Source organism: Naumovozyma castellii, chromosome 1, assembly GCF_000237345.1.
Source record: "Naumovozyma castellii chromosome 1, complete genome".
Taxonomy (NCBI): Eukaryota; Fungi; Ascomycota; class Saccharomycetes; order Saccharomycetales; family Saccharomycetaceae; genus Naumovozyma; species Naumovozyma castellii.
The window spans coordinates 1,880,340-1,895,728 of NC_016491.1; the positions used below are offsets into that span (position 1 = coordinate 1,880,340).

At 36.6% G+C, this 15,389-nt stretch overlaps 6 protein-coding genes across 6 annotated transcripts; 1 reads left to right on the forward strand and 5 right to left on the reverse strand.

The window, feature by feature from the left end:
- Positions 1 to 69: 69 nt before the first annotated feature.
- KHA1 (Kha1p) lies at positions 70 to 2,709 on the forward strand (the record flags this gene model as incomplete). The annotated part of the gene is made up of 1 exon (XM_003673837.1): positions 70 to 2,709. One exon carries the CDS (start codon positions 70 to 72, stop codon positions 2,707 to 2,709), a length of 2,640 nt encoding a protein of 879 aa, XP_003673885.1.
- A 134-nt stretch (positions 2,710 to 2,843) lies between these two features.
- BCK1 (mitogen-activated protein kinase kinase kinase BCK1) lies at positions 2,844 to 7,391 on the reverse strand (the record flags this gene model as incomplete). The annotated part of the gene is made up of 1 exon (XM_003673838.1): positions 2,844 to 7,391. The coding sequence occupies one exon, from the start codon at positions 7,389 to 7,391 to the stop codon at positions 2,844 to 2,846; it is 4,548 nt and encodes a 1,515-aa protein (XP_003673886.1).
- A 392-nt stretch (positions 7,392 to 7,783) lies between these two features.
- Positions 7,784 to 8,281, reverse strand: MRPL49 (mitochondrial 54S ribosomal protein bL21m; the record flags this gene model as incomplete). Its single annotated transcript, XM_003673839.1, has 1 exon — positions 7,784 to 8,281. One exon carries the CDS (start codon positions 8,279 to 8,281, stop codon positions 7,784 to 7,786), a length of 498 nt encoding a protein of 165 aa, XP_003673887.1.
- A 250-nt stretch (positions 8,282 to 8,531) lies between these two features.
- On the reverse strand, positions 8,532 to 9,188 carry PHS1 (enoyl-CoA hydratase PHS1; the record flags this gene model as incomplete). The annotated part of the gene is made up of 1 exon (XM_003673840.1): positions 8,532 to 9,188. The coding sequence occupies one exon, from the start codon at positions 9,186 to 9,188 to the stop codon at positions 8,532 to 8,534; it is 657 nt and encodes a 218-aa protein (XP_003673888.1).
- A 236-nt stretch (positions 9,189 to 9,424) lies between these two features.
- On the reverse strand, positions 9,425 to 12,520 carry SAP185 (Sap185p; the record flags this gene model as incomplete). The annotated part of the gene is made up of 1 exon (XM_003673841.1): positions 9,425 to 12,520. One exon carries the CDS (start codon positions 12,518 to 12,520, stop codon positions 9,425 to 9,427), a length of 3,096 nt encoding a protein of 1,031 aa, XP_003673889.1.
- Positions 12,521 to 12,972: 452 nt separating this feature from the next.
- Positions 12,973 to 15,252, reverse strand: CHS6 (Chs6p; the record flags this gene model as incomplete). Its single annotated transcript, XM_003673842.1, has 1 exon — positions 12,973 to 15,252. One exon carries the CDS (start codon positions 15,250 to 15,252, stop codon positions 12,973 to 12,975), a length of 2,280 nt encoding a protein of 759 aa, XP_003673890.1.
- Positions 15,253 to 15,389: the final 137 nt, after the last annotated feature.

The window sequence follows — 15,389 nt, forward strand, 5'->3', positions numbered from 1 at the left end:
ACTCGCTAGCTTGTGTCCATTCTACAGTGATTAAAATTACACCAGTGGAACGAAATCATTAAGTTAGTTATGGCTGCTATTGGTGGTGTATTATCGGGTGTGAATCCTTTCGTATACAATTCAAGCTCGCCATTAACGCTGTTTCTATTTCAAGCATGTCTAATCCTGGCAACTTGCAACCTTATTAATATTCCATTTTCTAGGATTCGTCAACCTAAGGTGATATCCGAAGTTATCGCTGGTGTTATTCTTGGACCAACCGTTTTTGGTCAAATTCCAAACTACACCAAGACAGTTTTCCCAGCATCGTCGATTCCAGGCCTAACGCTAGTGGCAAATTTAGGAATTATCCTTTTCATGTTTTTTCTTGGATTAGAAGTCGATACAGAATTTATTAAGAAGCATTTAAAAACAGCGATATCGATTGGTTTGGTGACGTTAGCGGTTCCATTTGGGTTCGGATGTCTTCTAGCTATTCCTTTGTTTCATGCGTATGGGAACCCCTCAGATTCTGTTAGAGAGGTAAAATTTACTGTATTCATGGTTTTCATTGCCGTTTCTCTAGCTGTTACCGCCTTTCCGGTGCTTTGTCGAATCTTAAATGAGTTACGTCTGATAAAGGATAGAGCAGGTATTGTTGTTTTAGGTGCAGGCATCATAAACGATATAATGGGTTGGGTTTTATTGGCATTAAGTGTGATATTATCAAATTCAGAATCAAGTCCAGTGAATACCGTTTACATTCTTCTTTGTACGTTTGGTTGGTTTTTGGTGTATTTTTATCCATTAAAGTATATTTTAAAATGGGCACTTATAAGGACTCATGAATTGGATAGAACAAAACCTTCTACGTTTGCTACAATGTCTATCCTTTTTATAATGTTCATTTCCGCATATTTCACAGACATCATTGGTGTTCATCCTATTTTTGGTGCTTTTATTGCCGGTTTGGTGGTGCCAAGGGAAAACCATTATGTTGTCAAGCTAACAGAAAGAATGGAGGATATCCCCAATATTGTTTTCATTCCAATTTATTTTGCAGTGGCAGGACTAAACGTTGATCTGACATTACTAAACGAAAGAAGAGACTGGGGATACGTTTTTGCAACTATTGGTATAGCAATCGCAACCAAAGTTGTATCAGGTACAATAATGGCAAAGATACATGGACTTTTCTGGAGAGAATCGGCCGCAGTTGGGGTATTAATGTCTTGTAAAGGTATTGTTGAAATTGTCGTCCTAACCGTCGGGTTAAATGCGGGCATAATTAGCAAAAAGATTTTTGGTATGTTCATTCTGATGGCATTGGTCTCTACCTTTGTCACAACTCCACTGACTCAATTAGTTTATCCAACTTCATACCGAATGCAAGTTAACGAATATATCAGGACGAAAGAAAATAAAAAAGAAGATACAGAGATACTGGATAATCAAGATGTTGAAAATGAAGATAACGGAGAATTTCCATTGACTTCCTTCTCAGATATTAATGATTTCCATTTCACAGAAGTTATCAATGTAATTAACACTACTGAATCAATATCGCCCTCTTTGGAGGTAATAAATCTTTTAATGATTGGGAAAATGATCGGGAGGCCGGAAACATCTGATAGAAATAAGGATTTGAGTAGAATTTCTACTGGATCTACTCTGAGATCAGGAACTCATAAATTAAAAAAACTATCATGGATATTGACCAAAAATGCTGATGATAATGACACTGCTTTATCTGTAATAGAAGAGAAGCCATGTGGATTCGAAACCGCAACTCCCCTCAAGGCAATCCATTTAAGATTGTTAACAGAAAGAACGACCGATTTATTACAATCATCATCTTTGTATAACGATGATCCATATTTTACAGCCAATACAGACCCTATTTTGCAAATTTTTGATATTTTTTCGAGACTAAGCAAAATTCAGTTTTCGAGTGAAGTAATATTTTCTACCATGCGAGAAAAGGCCACAAACATTGCTTCAATCGCCCTGAAAAAATCGGATCTTGTGTTACTACCTCTTAATGGAGCTTCATACAATACTTCAAGCAATTTTAATAACGTTGAGGAAAAGTATAACAATTTTGAACACATCTACTCACATTTGTTGGGATTAAATGAACTACCATCAAATTTTTTTAAAGTTCTCGCAGCGGATTTGAAGACGAATATCCTTATGTCAATCTCTAACTCTGGTGGAAGGCTCAATGTTGATCGTTTTAAGAAAAAATCTCTGAATTTACTATTACCCAATCCTAATCTGGCTTCATCTGACTTCTTGGCTCTCTATTTACTCTTACTGATGTGCCATAGAGGAAAACAGGCAACAGATTCAACAAACTCGACGATATTCGTGAACTCTAAGAACTTGCAGTTCGAAGAAAGCTTATCAAATATGTTTGTTAAAAATGGTTGGTCTCACGAGTCTTTAATTCGAGTCGTTCCTATTGATGTTGAACAGAAACCCGATAATCTTGTTCCACAAGTTCCATTTATCGAGTCGGTCCTCGATAATACAGAATTAGCACTTGAGGATGGTGATCTTGAAGAAGCATCGTTTATTATTCCTGAGAATTATCTTGAAGAAGAAAATCCATTTTCTTTTGAAACTAAGGAAACGATTTTAAAGGGTGCAAATAAAAGATTTAATGTTATGATTGTCCATCGTTATCATGACGTTACTACTGTTGCTTCCTCTTCTTTGGAACTGTGAATTTATCATTAAATAAGGCTTTCATCATGCTACCTATAAATATATATTCTTTAACTATAATCATTAATATTAGTAACAAAAATCTATCTTTTCTTCTCTACAACAATGTTTAAGAACTTCGTTCTGTGTTCAATCTACTTCTTCTCCTGCGAAATAACCCTCAGTTTAGTAGAATTTATCTTATCGTTTGATTTAATGAAAGAAGCTAGCTTTGTAGTTTTGAAATCAAAGTATGGATCTACTGCACTAAATGGATGAGATAATAGATTATCTGCGGTGGGTCGATTATCGGGGTCTATTTCAAAGCATGCATCTAAGAAATCTCTTCCATTTTGTGATATAAGTGGTAAAGTATCAGGCGGAATTGGAGGAGCTGATTTTGATTTCCCAATTTTAAACATTGCAGCAACAACTTCATAATTAGACCAAGGTCTCTTTCCGGCAAACATTTCTAAAACAATACATCCAAGGGACCAGATGTCAACTTTGGCACTGTAGCCCTGTTTTGTATCAACCATTTCTGGAGCCATCCAAAAAACGGTACCCCTCATTGTCATATCAGAGTTCGAATATATATCTTTTGACTTTCTTGAAATACCAAAATCACTGATTTTGCAGACCCCATCTTGATCTAATAGAAGGTTATCAGCCTTCATATCTCTATGCAAAATACCTCGCGAATGTAAGTAGGCTAATCCTCGAAGAACTTGTGTGTTCAGATGCCTGATCAACGGTTCATCAAATCTTCCGTACATTCGAATCAATGACCCTACTGAGCCACCTGCAACATATTCCAAAAATAAACTGTATATGTTATCTTTGTTTTCAAACCCTAAATACTGAACGATGTTCAAGTGATCAAGATCTTTTAAGGTTGACACTTCAGATCTGAGTGCTTCTACTGTGCTGATAATTGCTTCATCCTGGGAACTGTATTTTGGCACTTCTACTTGTTTAACTGCCATCATTTCTCCAGTGGTCACGTTTAAACATAAGTAAACGGCACCAAAGGAACCCTTCCCGATCATTTCACCTTTCATCCATGCAAATTCTTTGTACTCACCTTTAGAATTCCTTGATTTATTGATAGAAACCAGTTGTTTTTCGGTGACCTCTACAGTCCTTGTGCCCCACATCTTTGTGTTTTGTCTTTTCAATTTAATTGACTTCTTTCTCTTTTCGCTAGCCTCATGAGCAATAGTTCTTATAGTTTTCGTTCTCCTTGGTAATTTTAGGACATTATTTCTTAAGCTTGGATTTTTCAAAGTATCTGTTGGGGACTCTGATAAGGTCGGTTTACTATGTGCTATTGGCGAGGTGGGGGCGCTCGATCTCGGTGTATCACTATTTGTAGTCTGAAAGATATTATGGTCTATTGATCGAGGTGAAGTAGGGGAGGCCATTCCTTCAACAACAGGTTTATCTAGGTCTGCTGACGGAAAGAATTTTTCAAGATTCTGATAGACTACTTCTGGTGATGGTCTCAAGGTCATTTTCCTTTCTATCTTATCATTATCTTCCGACTTGATGGGCTTCAGAACCATATCATCGTTTGATGGTGGTTCAGGACGGTCTTCTGATACTGATGGTTTTTTAGATGCCCAAATAATATCATCCGACGAACTTGTGTCATTATCATCATTCCCATCAGAATCTGACAATGAGGGAACATCTGCAAAAGTAATATCATTTTCTTCGAACACATCAGCAGCAGAAGTGGATGATACAATTCTTCGTGTGCTACCCCTTTTCAGTAATGGGGATGGAGAGTGGAATATAGAATTTGAAGTTGAAATAGTTGAATTTGATCTGTTTACCCTTTGTTTGTTCATAAATGCAGATATAGGGTTTAAGACGGTATCATCATCAGACTTCACCTTCCTTGGTACGTCAGGGTTAGCACCTTTATACGGTTGAGGAACCAATACATTTGTGGACCCAGGTGTATAAGAAGTGACAATATGCTCATTTGATGGGCTTACTGAATCAGCTGATGTCGATATTATAGGCGGTTCACGACGTTTGACTTTCCCATTTCTATAAATCTTGGTTGTCGTCCTCCTCAAAGTTCCAGGTATAGTAGATGACTGACTTGATATCGATAAAACTCTTTGAGGTGAAACATTTGTTGGTGGTTTGGGGGCTTCCCTTTTAGGAGCCAATTCTGGTTTTGAATATGGTGATTCACGTCTCTTATTGAAATCAATTTCACTAGCTTCTTCTTTTCTAAGTATTTGAAATGTACCCTTCTTATCTGAACTACTTGATGGTAACTTCGGTATAATATTCTTTTCAGGTAATATTAGATTAAATTTTGGAGCAGTCTTTGTCTGTAATTTGGATGCCCCACCAACCTTCTCTTCTAAGACGGCGTGATCTTTATAATTCCAATAATTTAGTTCCTCGTTGGTGCCATTGCTATTATTATTACTAGCATTAGCATTGTTAGAAACAGCATCGTAATAATAACTCGGTGTTTGGGGATATCTCCTTCCATTTGCAGATGCAAAGTCATCAAATGATGTTATGTCTGAAGAAGAGGTTGCAATTGATGCTTCATCATTATTAGTAACCATACTGCTGGCCATGGAACCCGCAGAGCTCTTACTTTTTAATGATCTGAAATGATTTTCACTAGAAACAGTGGCAGCTCTGCTTCTTCTTTTGGGAAGTTTGTTCAAGTCTTTAATGAAGAATTTTCCGGTAGTGTCATTAAACCCGTAATTGGTAAAAGTTTCTAATACACTGTCGGGAATAGTGATACCGATGTCATGATTGAAATCTGTCATGTGCATTGCAAAGTTTGTATTTGAAAGATTAAGTTTTAACATTATTAGATCCCTTAATTTATCTAATGATTTTATTGGCCCAATATTTATTGGTATGAACGATACATTATCTTTTGTCACCAATATATAACGTTTCTCGACATCAGATTTTTCATCTAACTTTTTTTGAGGAAAAAACATCCTGTCAATTGGGGGTTTTGATACATTGACAGTATCTTTGATGATGTTGTTGTTACTATTATTATTAGTATTGGTTGTAGAAGCTGAAGTATTCAATTTCTTAGGGGTCTTGGATGGTATAGGTTTCTGTGAAGGTATTAACTTAGTATTGGGAGTTGACAACGGTGTTGGCGATATGTTACCTCCATTTGGAGTCAGTGTGGTTATGCTTGAATTAGCAGACATGGTCGGCGAAGGGGACGGTATTGATAATGATGACGATACAGTTGGATGTTGTGACATTACTTGGCTCCTTCTCTTTAATTTTTCCCATATTGTACCCTTCTCTTCATGGAAAGTGGAGCTTTGTCTCAATAGTGATGGTGATGAACTTTCAATTCCTCTAATTTTCGACAAACTCTCACATGATGCACTGTGACGATGATTGGAGTTGGATGATGCAGAAGATCGGGAAGAATTAGAGGTTGTATAATTTGAAAGATTACTACTGTTTGCAATTTCCTTTGGTGTAGAATTATTTGTATTTGAAGTTCCAAAGAGAGTATTCAATAACGATGATTCTGAAGAGTTACTTTTTTGATGACGTTTAAATAATCCCGGGTATGAAGGAGATTTTGGAGGTGTTGTATTCTTGTTTGGTGTAGAAGAGGAAGAATTTATGTTCCCATTATTTAACTCACTAATGGATTCTGGGCGCGACGGAATGTATAATTTGATGTTGGAAGAAGGGCTCTTTGTATGATTAGAAGAATTTGAAGAAGATGAGCCTCTCAACGAAATAAAACTCCTTCTATATAAAGAGCTTGCACTCTTAGTTTTTTGATGAGTTCTTGTTGTCGATAGTGGTGTTGTTTCTGTTTTGAACGAAGGACCAGATTTAGTCGGTGTCAGCGCTGATTCTGAGGCAGATCTAGATGACGATGATGACGAAGATTGGTTTTCATCTTGTGATTTATTTTTTAGTTTAATGGAATCACTAGAACTTCTTGAGGATTTGGATTTCTCTAGAGATTTTTGCCTTATATGATGAGTATTATTGACATTCTTCGTCATTGTTTTCTTTAGAAGATGTTGGAATCTAGTATAAGACCCATTCTTATTTTGAGGTAAAAATCTTTCGATTATAGCAAAATTCTCATATGCTAATAATTTGATAAAGTTGTGACCATATAATTGATGTCTTCGAAAGAAATTCATCCATGTGTCTGGGAACTCATGGAATTTGAACCATGAAATGACACGCTGCATGGTCCATTCATCTGGATCCGTCGGGTCCCACGAAAGAATCAGTTTGTCAAAGGATAAGCTGTTTGTACTGCCTCCAGACGATTTTCTCGAGTCATTTTTCTGTGATTCACTAATCATTGTTATGCCAGACATAGTAGACGATGTACTCCCTATCAGATGATTCTCTTCAGAACTATTATTTTGAAATATTGGACTGGTTATATTCGATTTGGTGTCATAGTTAGGCGTAGAGACATTAGAGCTTGGCATGGAGCTATTAGTCTTGAAATCATGACTTATAGCTGATCCATTGGAAACTACAGAATCTCTGTAATCTCCCGATAAATTCTTCCTTGATGATATTTTCGGTAAGGGATGTTTCGTTGTAGATTGTTGTGGAGTATTTTGGTTGTTGAGTTTAATCGATGAGTTCGATCCAGATCGGGAATGGGTGCCATTACCTGTAATCTTCCTTAAAAAGGGCATTTCCTTGCAATTTAGTAGGAACACAGTTCTCTGGGTATAAGCAGGACTTTTTAAAAGGGTAAGATATACTGATTTTCCCTATATTTAATCTTTTTCGTCAATTGTGTGCACTTTGTTGATCCGTTCATAAATAAAGAAATTTCATTCTCGCAATTTCAAACAAAAAGTTAGGACTATAAAGAGGGTCCATCATTTCCATAATAATATACTAGTATATATAATCGGTACATAAGTTGTGTATTTTGATTAACATATGCTCGTAATCAGAGTATTGAAACGAGGGAAATATTTTAGAGAAGTAACTTAATTGAGTAGTTATCATGGAAATTTTGCTATTTACAGTTTCTTATTTTCAGCATACATGCACATATAGGCGATTCAGACAGTAATCTTCAGTTCATCTTTAATTCAGATATCCTTAGTATGGTCAAGTCCCCTTTACTTTTAGCATGACGAGTTCTTCTGTTCCTTCTCTTCGTCACCTCCCTTATATGGAAGGCTCTCTTTGTCTTTTCTAGTATAGTAGCCTTAATAGTAAACAATGCTGGATCTATAGGGTCACCAACCAATTTATAATTGCGTGACCCAATGGAGGACACATCAGTCAGTCTTAAGACGTCACCGACCTCAGCCAGTTTAATTTTGAAAGGAAGAATAACCCTATCTCCCTTGGTGACCACATACGGTCTATTGTGAATTCTAATAGAAGCGTAAAGTTCATTCGCCAGCTTAAGTGGTGTCAGGTCGGCAGGCTTCTCGTTTGTAGTAGTGCTAGATTCCGAAGTTATGGTGTTGGTGGACATCGTTCTTAATAGTCCTTGTGGTTTCAGCGATAGTAACCGACTGGCACTATATGGCGTGTTTATTTTACTCCATGTCCTAAGAAACATTGTGTTGGTATGGGTCTTTCTTCCTATGTAGCCTACCGTGATTGAACACTATTCAACTCCTTCTCTTGACTGTTCATGATATCTCTAATGTTTTGCGGGCCGTTATCTTCCTGCGCAGTAACTATGACAGACAGAATACACGACAAAAGTGATTTATTTATTCTGGGCTATTCTCTCATAGGTTTCTTTAATAATATTTACATAGTTACATATATATATATATATATTGATCACCTCTGGCAGGATGGAATCAGTTCTTCTTCTTCTTGGAAGCATCTTCTCTTAGACTCTTCATGACTTTCTTCCTTTGTGCCACCATATGTAAGAACAAGGTAGGTAACCCTGGCAAATAAGTGATCATAGAACCTATCAATACCCATTTGTAAAGTGGCGAGTACTTAGTCTCGGCGACAGATAAGGCAGAGTATATAATGAATAATTCGCTAGCAACCCCGGTTGGGTACAATACCCAAAATAAGTTGTATCTCAATAAGATCAAAATGGTTGGTGTCCCCTCAGCATAAACCAGCATACAGAAATAGTAAAGGTATCTAACAATTTCTGTTATAGACCAAGCCAATAATAAGGTAATGTATGCGTACGATTCCGTACCAGGTGCTTCAGGCAAGTATTGGAAAATACCAACGACCACTAGTAACCTAGATGCTACTTGGGCAACTGTAGTCACAATAGGTGAACGAACAATTCCTAATAAAGAGTTCACAATCTCAATTATGGCAAAACATTGTACTATTGTTACAGTATCTTTTGTTTGTTCGAAGAATTGAGGTTGGCCAACCATTGGGAAGACAGTGATCACATTGTAAAGAATGTACCCCCAGCCACAGGCTGATAACAGGTTGTATTGAGGCAGAGGAGAAAACACAGAGACAGGTTGCTTTGCCATTTCTTAGTATCGCTTGGTTTCTGTTAGGCCTTGTATAGCAAACAGCATCACATGTGAAAATGTTGAATTTTCAAATGAAAATTTCTATGAAATGCTGGAACTTAACATTCAAACTTATACTTGTGATATCAATGTTCTATTATTCTATAAAATTACAATTAATTAATGTTTATATAAGACAGTATTAATTTGTCTCTTATAAATCAAAATAAGTCAGGTTATTCTGATTTTTCTCTCTATTCTGGATTGGCTTCGTCCCAAAGGGCATCTTTACTTGTCGTCCTACACAATGAATATGAACTGTAGTTTTCCGCATATTCAATATCATCATCATCTGGGTCGAATTCGTCGTCGTCATCACTATTGTCACTCAATTGGTTCTCTTCATTTTCATCTATGTCGTCATAATATATATTTTTGGATCGTTGTAGGTTCATCATACCACTATGAAGGACATTATTGACTTTAGAGTAAGATTGTCCATCATCGTTCGGATCCAAATATCCGTCATCATCGTCATCGGCAATCTCGTTATGATCTAATTCGAACTGATGTTGGAATATGGTCTCGTCATGAATGGTAGAATCTGTTGGATCTGATCGTCTTTGAAGATTATTTAACAGGAACGAGGTAGGTTCTGTAGCTGTGTTCCATGCATCTTCTGCGCTATTCGAGTCATCCTTCTTATTCTTGGTATTAATAATGTCTTCATCCTCTTGGTCGTCTTCCCCTTCTCTTATGTTTCCGTCCTTCCTGCTCTCTTGGTCGTCACTATCATCCGGTGAAAAGTTTAATCGTGTCTTCGTTCCATCTGGATCAATGTATTCATAGTAACGTGGATCTTGAACCTCAGTAAAGCCACTGAAATGGTTATCTTCCCTATTTTCATCAACTTGTTCATTTTCATCTGCAGTCTCTCCGAAATTCCTGAATTTGGAGGCATCATTAAAGTCAAGATTATAGTCTTCCTCTTCATCTCCAAAATTATTTGGATTGTCTTCGGTATAATATTCCTCAACATCATTCCCCAACAATTCCGGTCCAATTTCAACATTATCAAACGATCCTCTTGATGTCTCAGCTCCATCCTCGATTAAGGATTGATCATCATCTTCATTCTCACCCAAAGCTGTTTCATATTTTTCTCGAGTATCAGCGAGTATTGTATCGGCATATTCGATCCAGGCACTATCCTGTAATGCATCCACAATATCATCCTCGGTAAATACTACCTTGGTTTCCTCCAGGTATGCGGCAAATTTTAGAATCTCTTCACCGATTAAGGTTAGATGACCCATGTATCCCAATCTAAAATGTGTCCTTTCCTCATATTCTCTACTTCGGGTATCACCATCAAGTAGTAATTGAGTTAAATGAGCTCTTGTCAGTAAATCCTTCAGCAGGAAAATATTATAACCTGTCTTTAACGGACCATTGAAAATTTGTTGGATAATGTCAAACACAACGTTGTGTAAGAAATTATTCCAGGGAAACTGAAAGAACATTTTTACGATGTTAACTACAATGCCAGTATCGTAGAGGAGTGTTTTTAATACATCACCAACTATTTTTTCATCACGAATACTTTTCTCAGTTGCAGGTGAGTCAGATATGTGATCTTCTGGAGCAGCTTCAACATCTGATGATTCCGCTACACTTGATTCATCTTCTTTCTCATTTAGCTCTCTTATCTCTTCTTCACTCTCCAATTTAAGAGAATCTATTCGTTCTGTGATTTCCTCTCCTTCAATTGTCGTAGTATCACCATTCATATTAGCTTCTCCTGAGTCTGAAATGTGTGAAAAGTTTAATACTCTTTTTCTTTCTTCATCTCTTTCCTTAACAATGGCTTCACCCTTTGGTTCATTCAATAAACTCATGTTGGAACAATGCAACAGTTCGGCTATTAATTCACATACTTTAAATCTTTCAAAACCAAGAGGTGTTATATTGCCAAAGGAAGTACGTAACATTGTGGAATTTGTATCAAGTAAAAATTTATTAAACTCAGGCATATACTGAGCAAAGAGAGAAACCAAGTAGCCTAAATAAATAGGATCTCTGTCATTTGGTGGATGTGTTTCAAGAGTGGTATACATGACTTGAACAAAATCGTAGTCAGAATTGTTCTTTCTGATTAACTCAATGATTATACCAACTCCATTACTTAATGAGGTGCCACCAGTAAGCATAATCTTGATCAATTTTTCCATCATTTCTGGAGACACTAACTGTCTCGTCAGTTCATTGGGACCTATACTTGATGCAATTTCACTATTACAATTACCACTGATAGTGACAAAGGCTTTCAAAAAATCAGCGGCTGCTGTTTGAGTGGAAGGATCATATTCGTGAGATAAACAATCTAATAATCTCGGTATCAGACCTTGTTCCTTTAAGCACTGGATAACCCTGGTAGGCGCATCTGGTTTATCCGAAGATATCACTTTCAGAAGAAAGTCCAACAAAGGTGGGTTGTCGATATGCTTAAGGAATCGAGCAACTAATGTGGATTGACTCAGTATAAATGTCACCATACCTGTGATATCAGTATCTAATAATCTTTCATTAATCTTCATAAAATAAGTTGATGTTTCTATAGACAGCGGTATTGGATGGTCTAGGATAGACCAAAGTTTTGTCAGCAGTTCGTCATTTTCCAAAATTGCATTGGAGATGCCCCAGACCTCGGCTGATAAAATTTCAGACGCCATGTGGGCCCTTCTCACTTCAATTTGTTCCTCCAATTCTGCAGGTAATGTGACACTATTATCTTCTGAAACATCTGATTCATTGGTTTCGTCATTAGATTGTTGCTCTTCAGATGCTTCTTCGGTTCCATTAATATAATCTTCGCTATCAAGGTCCGAATGCTCTGCGTCTCCTTCAATCACTTCTTCGTCTTCTTTCTCGGTGTTTTGTTCATCGAACTTTATGTAATCGAGCAATCGAGAAAGTACCTCTGGGTATTTGAAATACATCAGTAGTTTGAAATTGGAGCACATTAGTTCGGTATAAACTTCTTCCTCATCTAATAAATCATCCAGTATTTCCAAGTTAGGTCTATACTCTTTGAATTCGGCCTCAGTGCTAGGTAATGAATCCTCACTTCCCTTATCAACGGGAGTTTCTGGAGTTTCTTTTTCTTCACTCTGTTCCTCTATAAGTTTATCTTTGGGAGAATCCAAGCTATCAATTTTCTTATCAATATCGTTAACGGTTGTCACTGCTTCATCATCTTTAGTTATCTTTAGAAAAGCATTTCTTAAAATCTTTGAAATTGAAGCTTCGTTAGAGTAATCCTGTCCAAATTTCCAAAATGAATTTGACATTATCTAACTTAAACAACCACACCTGCTTATCACTTTTCTCTGCTCTAAACCAAACGAATGAAATGTTTTCTTAAAATTACAATGCAATTAATGTTAATCACTGGGAAAGAAAATTTCGTCGTCTATCGTATGCACGCGATGATTGCCAAGCAAAAAGGTATACAAAATAGCACACGTTAACGAGAATCAGATCTAGGTGATTTTGAACGATATAATCAAATATTCATTTTAGTTAAGGCCATAATCGACATTCCGATGCCCAATGTCAAAATACGAATAGACTCACCTGCTTAAAAATTTTCTCCATTACCCGCACAATCTCTCCATATTTTTTTTATTGTTTGTTTTGCTTACCAATATTTTTTTTTTTCATGTTAAGCGCCCAGCTCCAATGCTGTAAGCTATTATTCTATGGGCTAGTCAAGTATGTATGTTTATATATTACGTTACGACTACTGGTTCTCCAATTGACCAGATTTTGCTATCATCGTGATCATATCGTTCATGGTACGACCTATACCACTTTCTGCTTCGGGCATTGCCATAACTTTACTTCTGGTTATATCAACACCCATTCCACGTACCAGTTTCCGGAGGACTTGATGGTTGAAGACTTGGAAATCATTGTAAAATCTTGATTCGTAGGATACCTTTTTCATCAACCATTCCAAGATTGTATCGGTGCTTACAGTGCTTTCTAGTTCGAGATTTCTATGCAAATACAAGAGGAGAATCTTTTCACAACTTATAATATCAAACCTCATGTCCAGTGTGGTTCTTAGGCACTTGATTGCTTCTTGCCAATTCCAAGTTCTAGAGTAATTTAGTGCAAATAATTCCCATTCCAAGGCACTGTATTGGATCTCTGACTGGTCTAATTGGATTTGATTGATTGTGATATCTTCAAATAAATCTGCAAAAAGCTTATCAAGCCATTTTTCACTAATTCTCTTTTTACGGATATCTAATGGAATGATACCAGCGTTCCGGTGAATTATTTTGTCATCAGTTTGAAATTCCGATTCCATTACAAATACTTCTTTTCTTAATCGTAACAATTCATTCCAGTTGGTCAAAGAAATCATTTTCATCAATAATTGATAGATTCTGGATTCAAAAAATGATAATTTATTGGCCACTACATTCCTTGCCAATAAATTCATATGAATAAGTCGTTCTACTTCGGTGGGTGCGACAAAATTAATTAGGTTGCAACTTTGAGGACCATAAATGGGGCCGAAATCTAAGCATGATTCTTCCCAGATGTCTTCCATATACCCTCTCTTAGAATTGTTCACCATTACAATCCTCCCAAACGTCATTCTACGTAACTCTTTTTCTTTAAATTGTTTCATTGTGTTACCTAGTGAATGAAGCTCTTGTGGGGTTAAATCACAAGCTGGGTTACTATCACTTAGTGGCTTCTTGTAGTAATCTCTCGACATAAAATTTTGAATCATGGCTTGTTTGGATCTATCTACTGGTAGTAGATGGGGCATTGAATTAATTGCAGTTAACGCCTCCTTAAATTTGCCGACTTCAACATAAGCTTTGGCTAAATAGTACCAAGAATCAAAGGAATCTAATGATAATTCCGTAGAAATTTTGCACACAGCTAGTGATAATTCAAAGTCTTTCCTATTGTTTAAAAATTTTGCTTGAAGATTCAATAACGAAGAGACGCAGTTTAATAATTGGAAAGAATCAATATCACGAGGTGCAAGTTTATCAATGGCAGGAAGTAATAAATTCAAAGTTTGGTTTAAGGCTACAATCATTTGTGATTCCATCTCACCATCTTGTTCCATGACAGCAATTTTTGCAATATTGTAGTAAAGTTCATTTTCTGAATCTTCAGCCATCAAACTATCAAGTAGATCCAATGTGAATTCTATTAATTTGCCAGGAATGATATTAAGAAATAGTAATAAACTTTCCATTAAGTAATTGTGTAAAATGGTTGGATGAATGCTCTTGGAAAGATCCCATCCACTTTCCAAACAACGGGGTAAAAATTTACAAAGCTTAGTGACAAGGTTTTGACAACTGATCAAACCCCCACTTTCAAATGCCAATGGATATTCTACTAACCCAGGGAACTTTCTCTCTAAATCTGTATTCATTATCAAACTTCTAATGCAGCAACTGACAAAGATTTCATCCCATAGTTGGTCATCCAATTGATCATTCGTAGTACTGTTAATGCAATCGACAGCATTGAATTGAAATGATCCATCCACATCGCACCGGATTCTGATATCAATGTTGCTAAACATGTTTACACAACAGTACGTCACGATGACATTCATATCCTTCTTTAAAGTTTCCTTAATGTTTTCCTTTAGTGAAGTGATAAATTGTTTTGGTACATCCTTGCTACCAATATCAAGACCAGTGATATAAAAGAATTGACCGAATTCTGTCTTGTGCGACTTATCAGTGAAATTGATATGAACCAAATCCGCTGGTCCAATACCCATATTATCAGAACTTGCCAGTTCGTTAAGTAATTTAGTTCTATTCCCTTGACACTCTCCTACTTCTCTCTCAATAACACGAGGATATTCAGGAATGGTATAGTGTACCTTGTGAGGTACGACAATAGCTTCATCCGCTCCATCAACTTGTGGTGTGGTTGAATCTGTTGCCGGCGTTGCACTACCCTCTTCGGGATTCTCATCCAAAGCAGATTCTGACTTCTTTTTTGACTTAGATCCCCAAAATAAACTCATTGTGGTTTTTTTGTGGGTGTTTATACCAATAAAGTTGGTGGCTTACGTGTTCTTGCTATAAAAAGGGTTGAAGCAAACTTTGTAGCATAATTACGTATTTTGAAATTTTGTAGTTTCTTCGAAACGTGTCCTTTCCA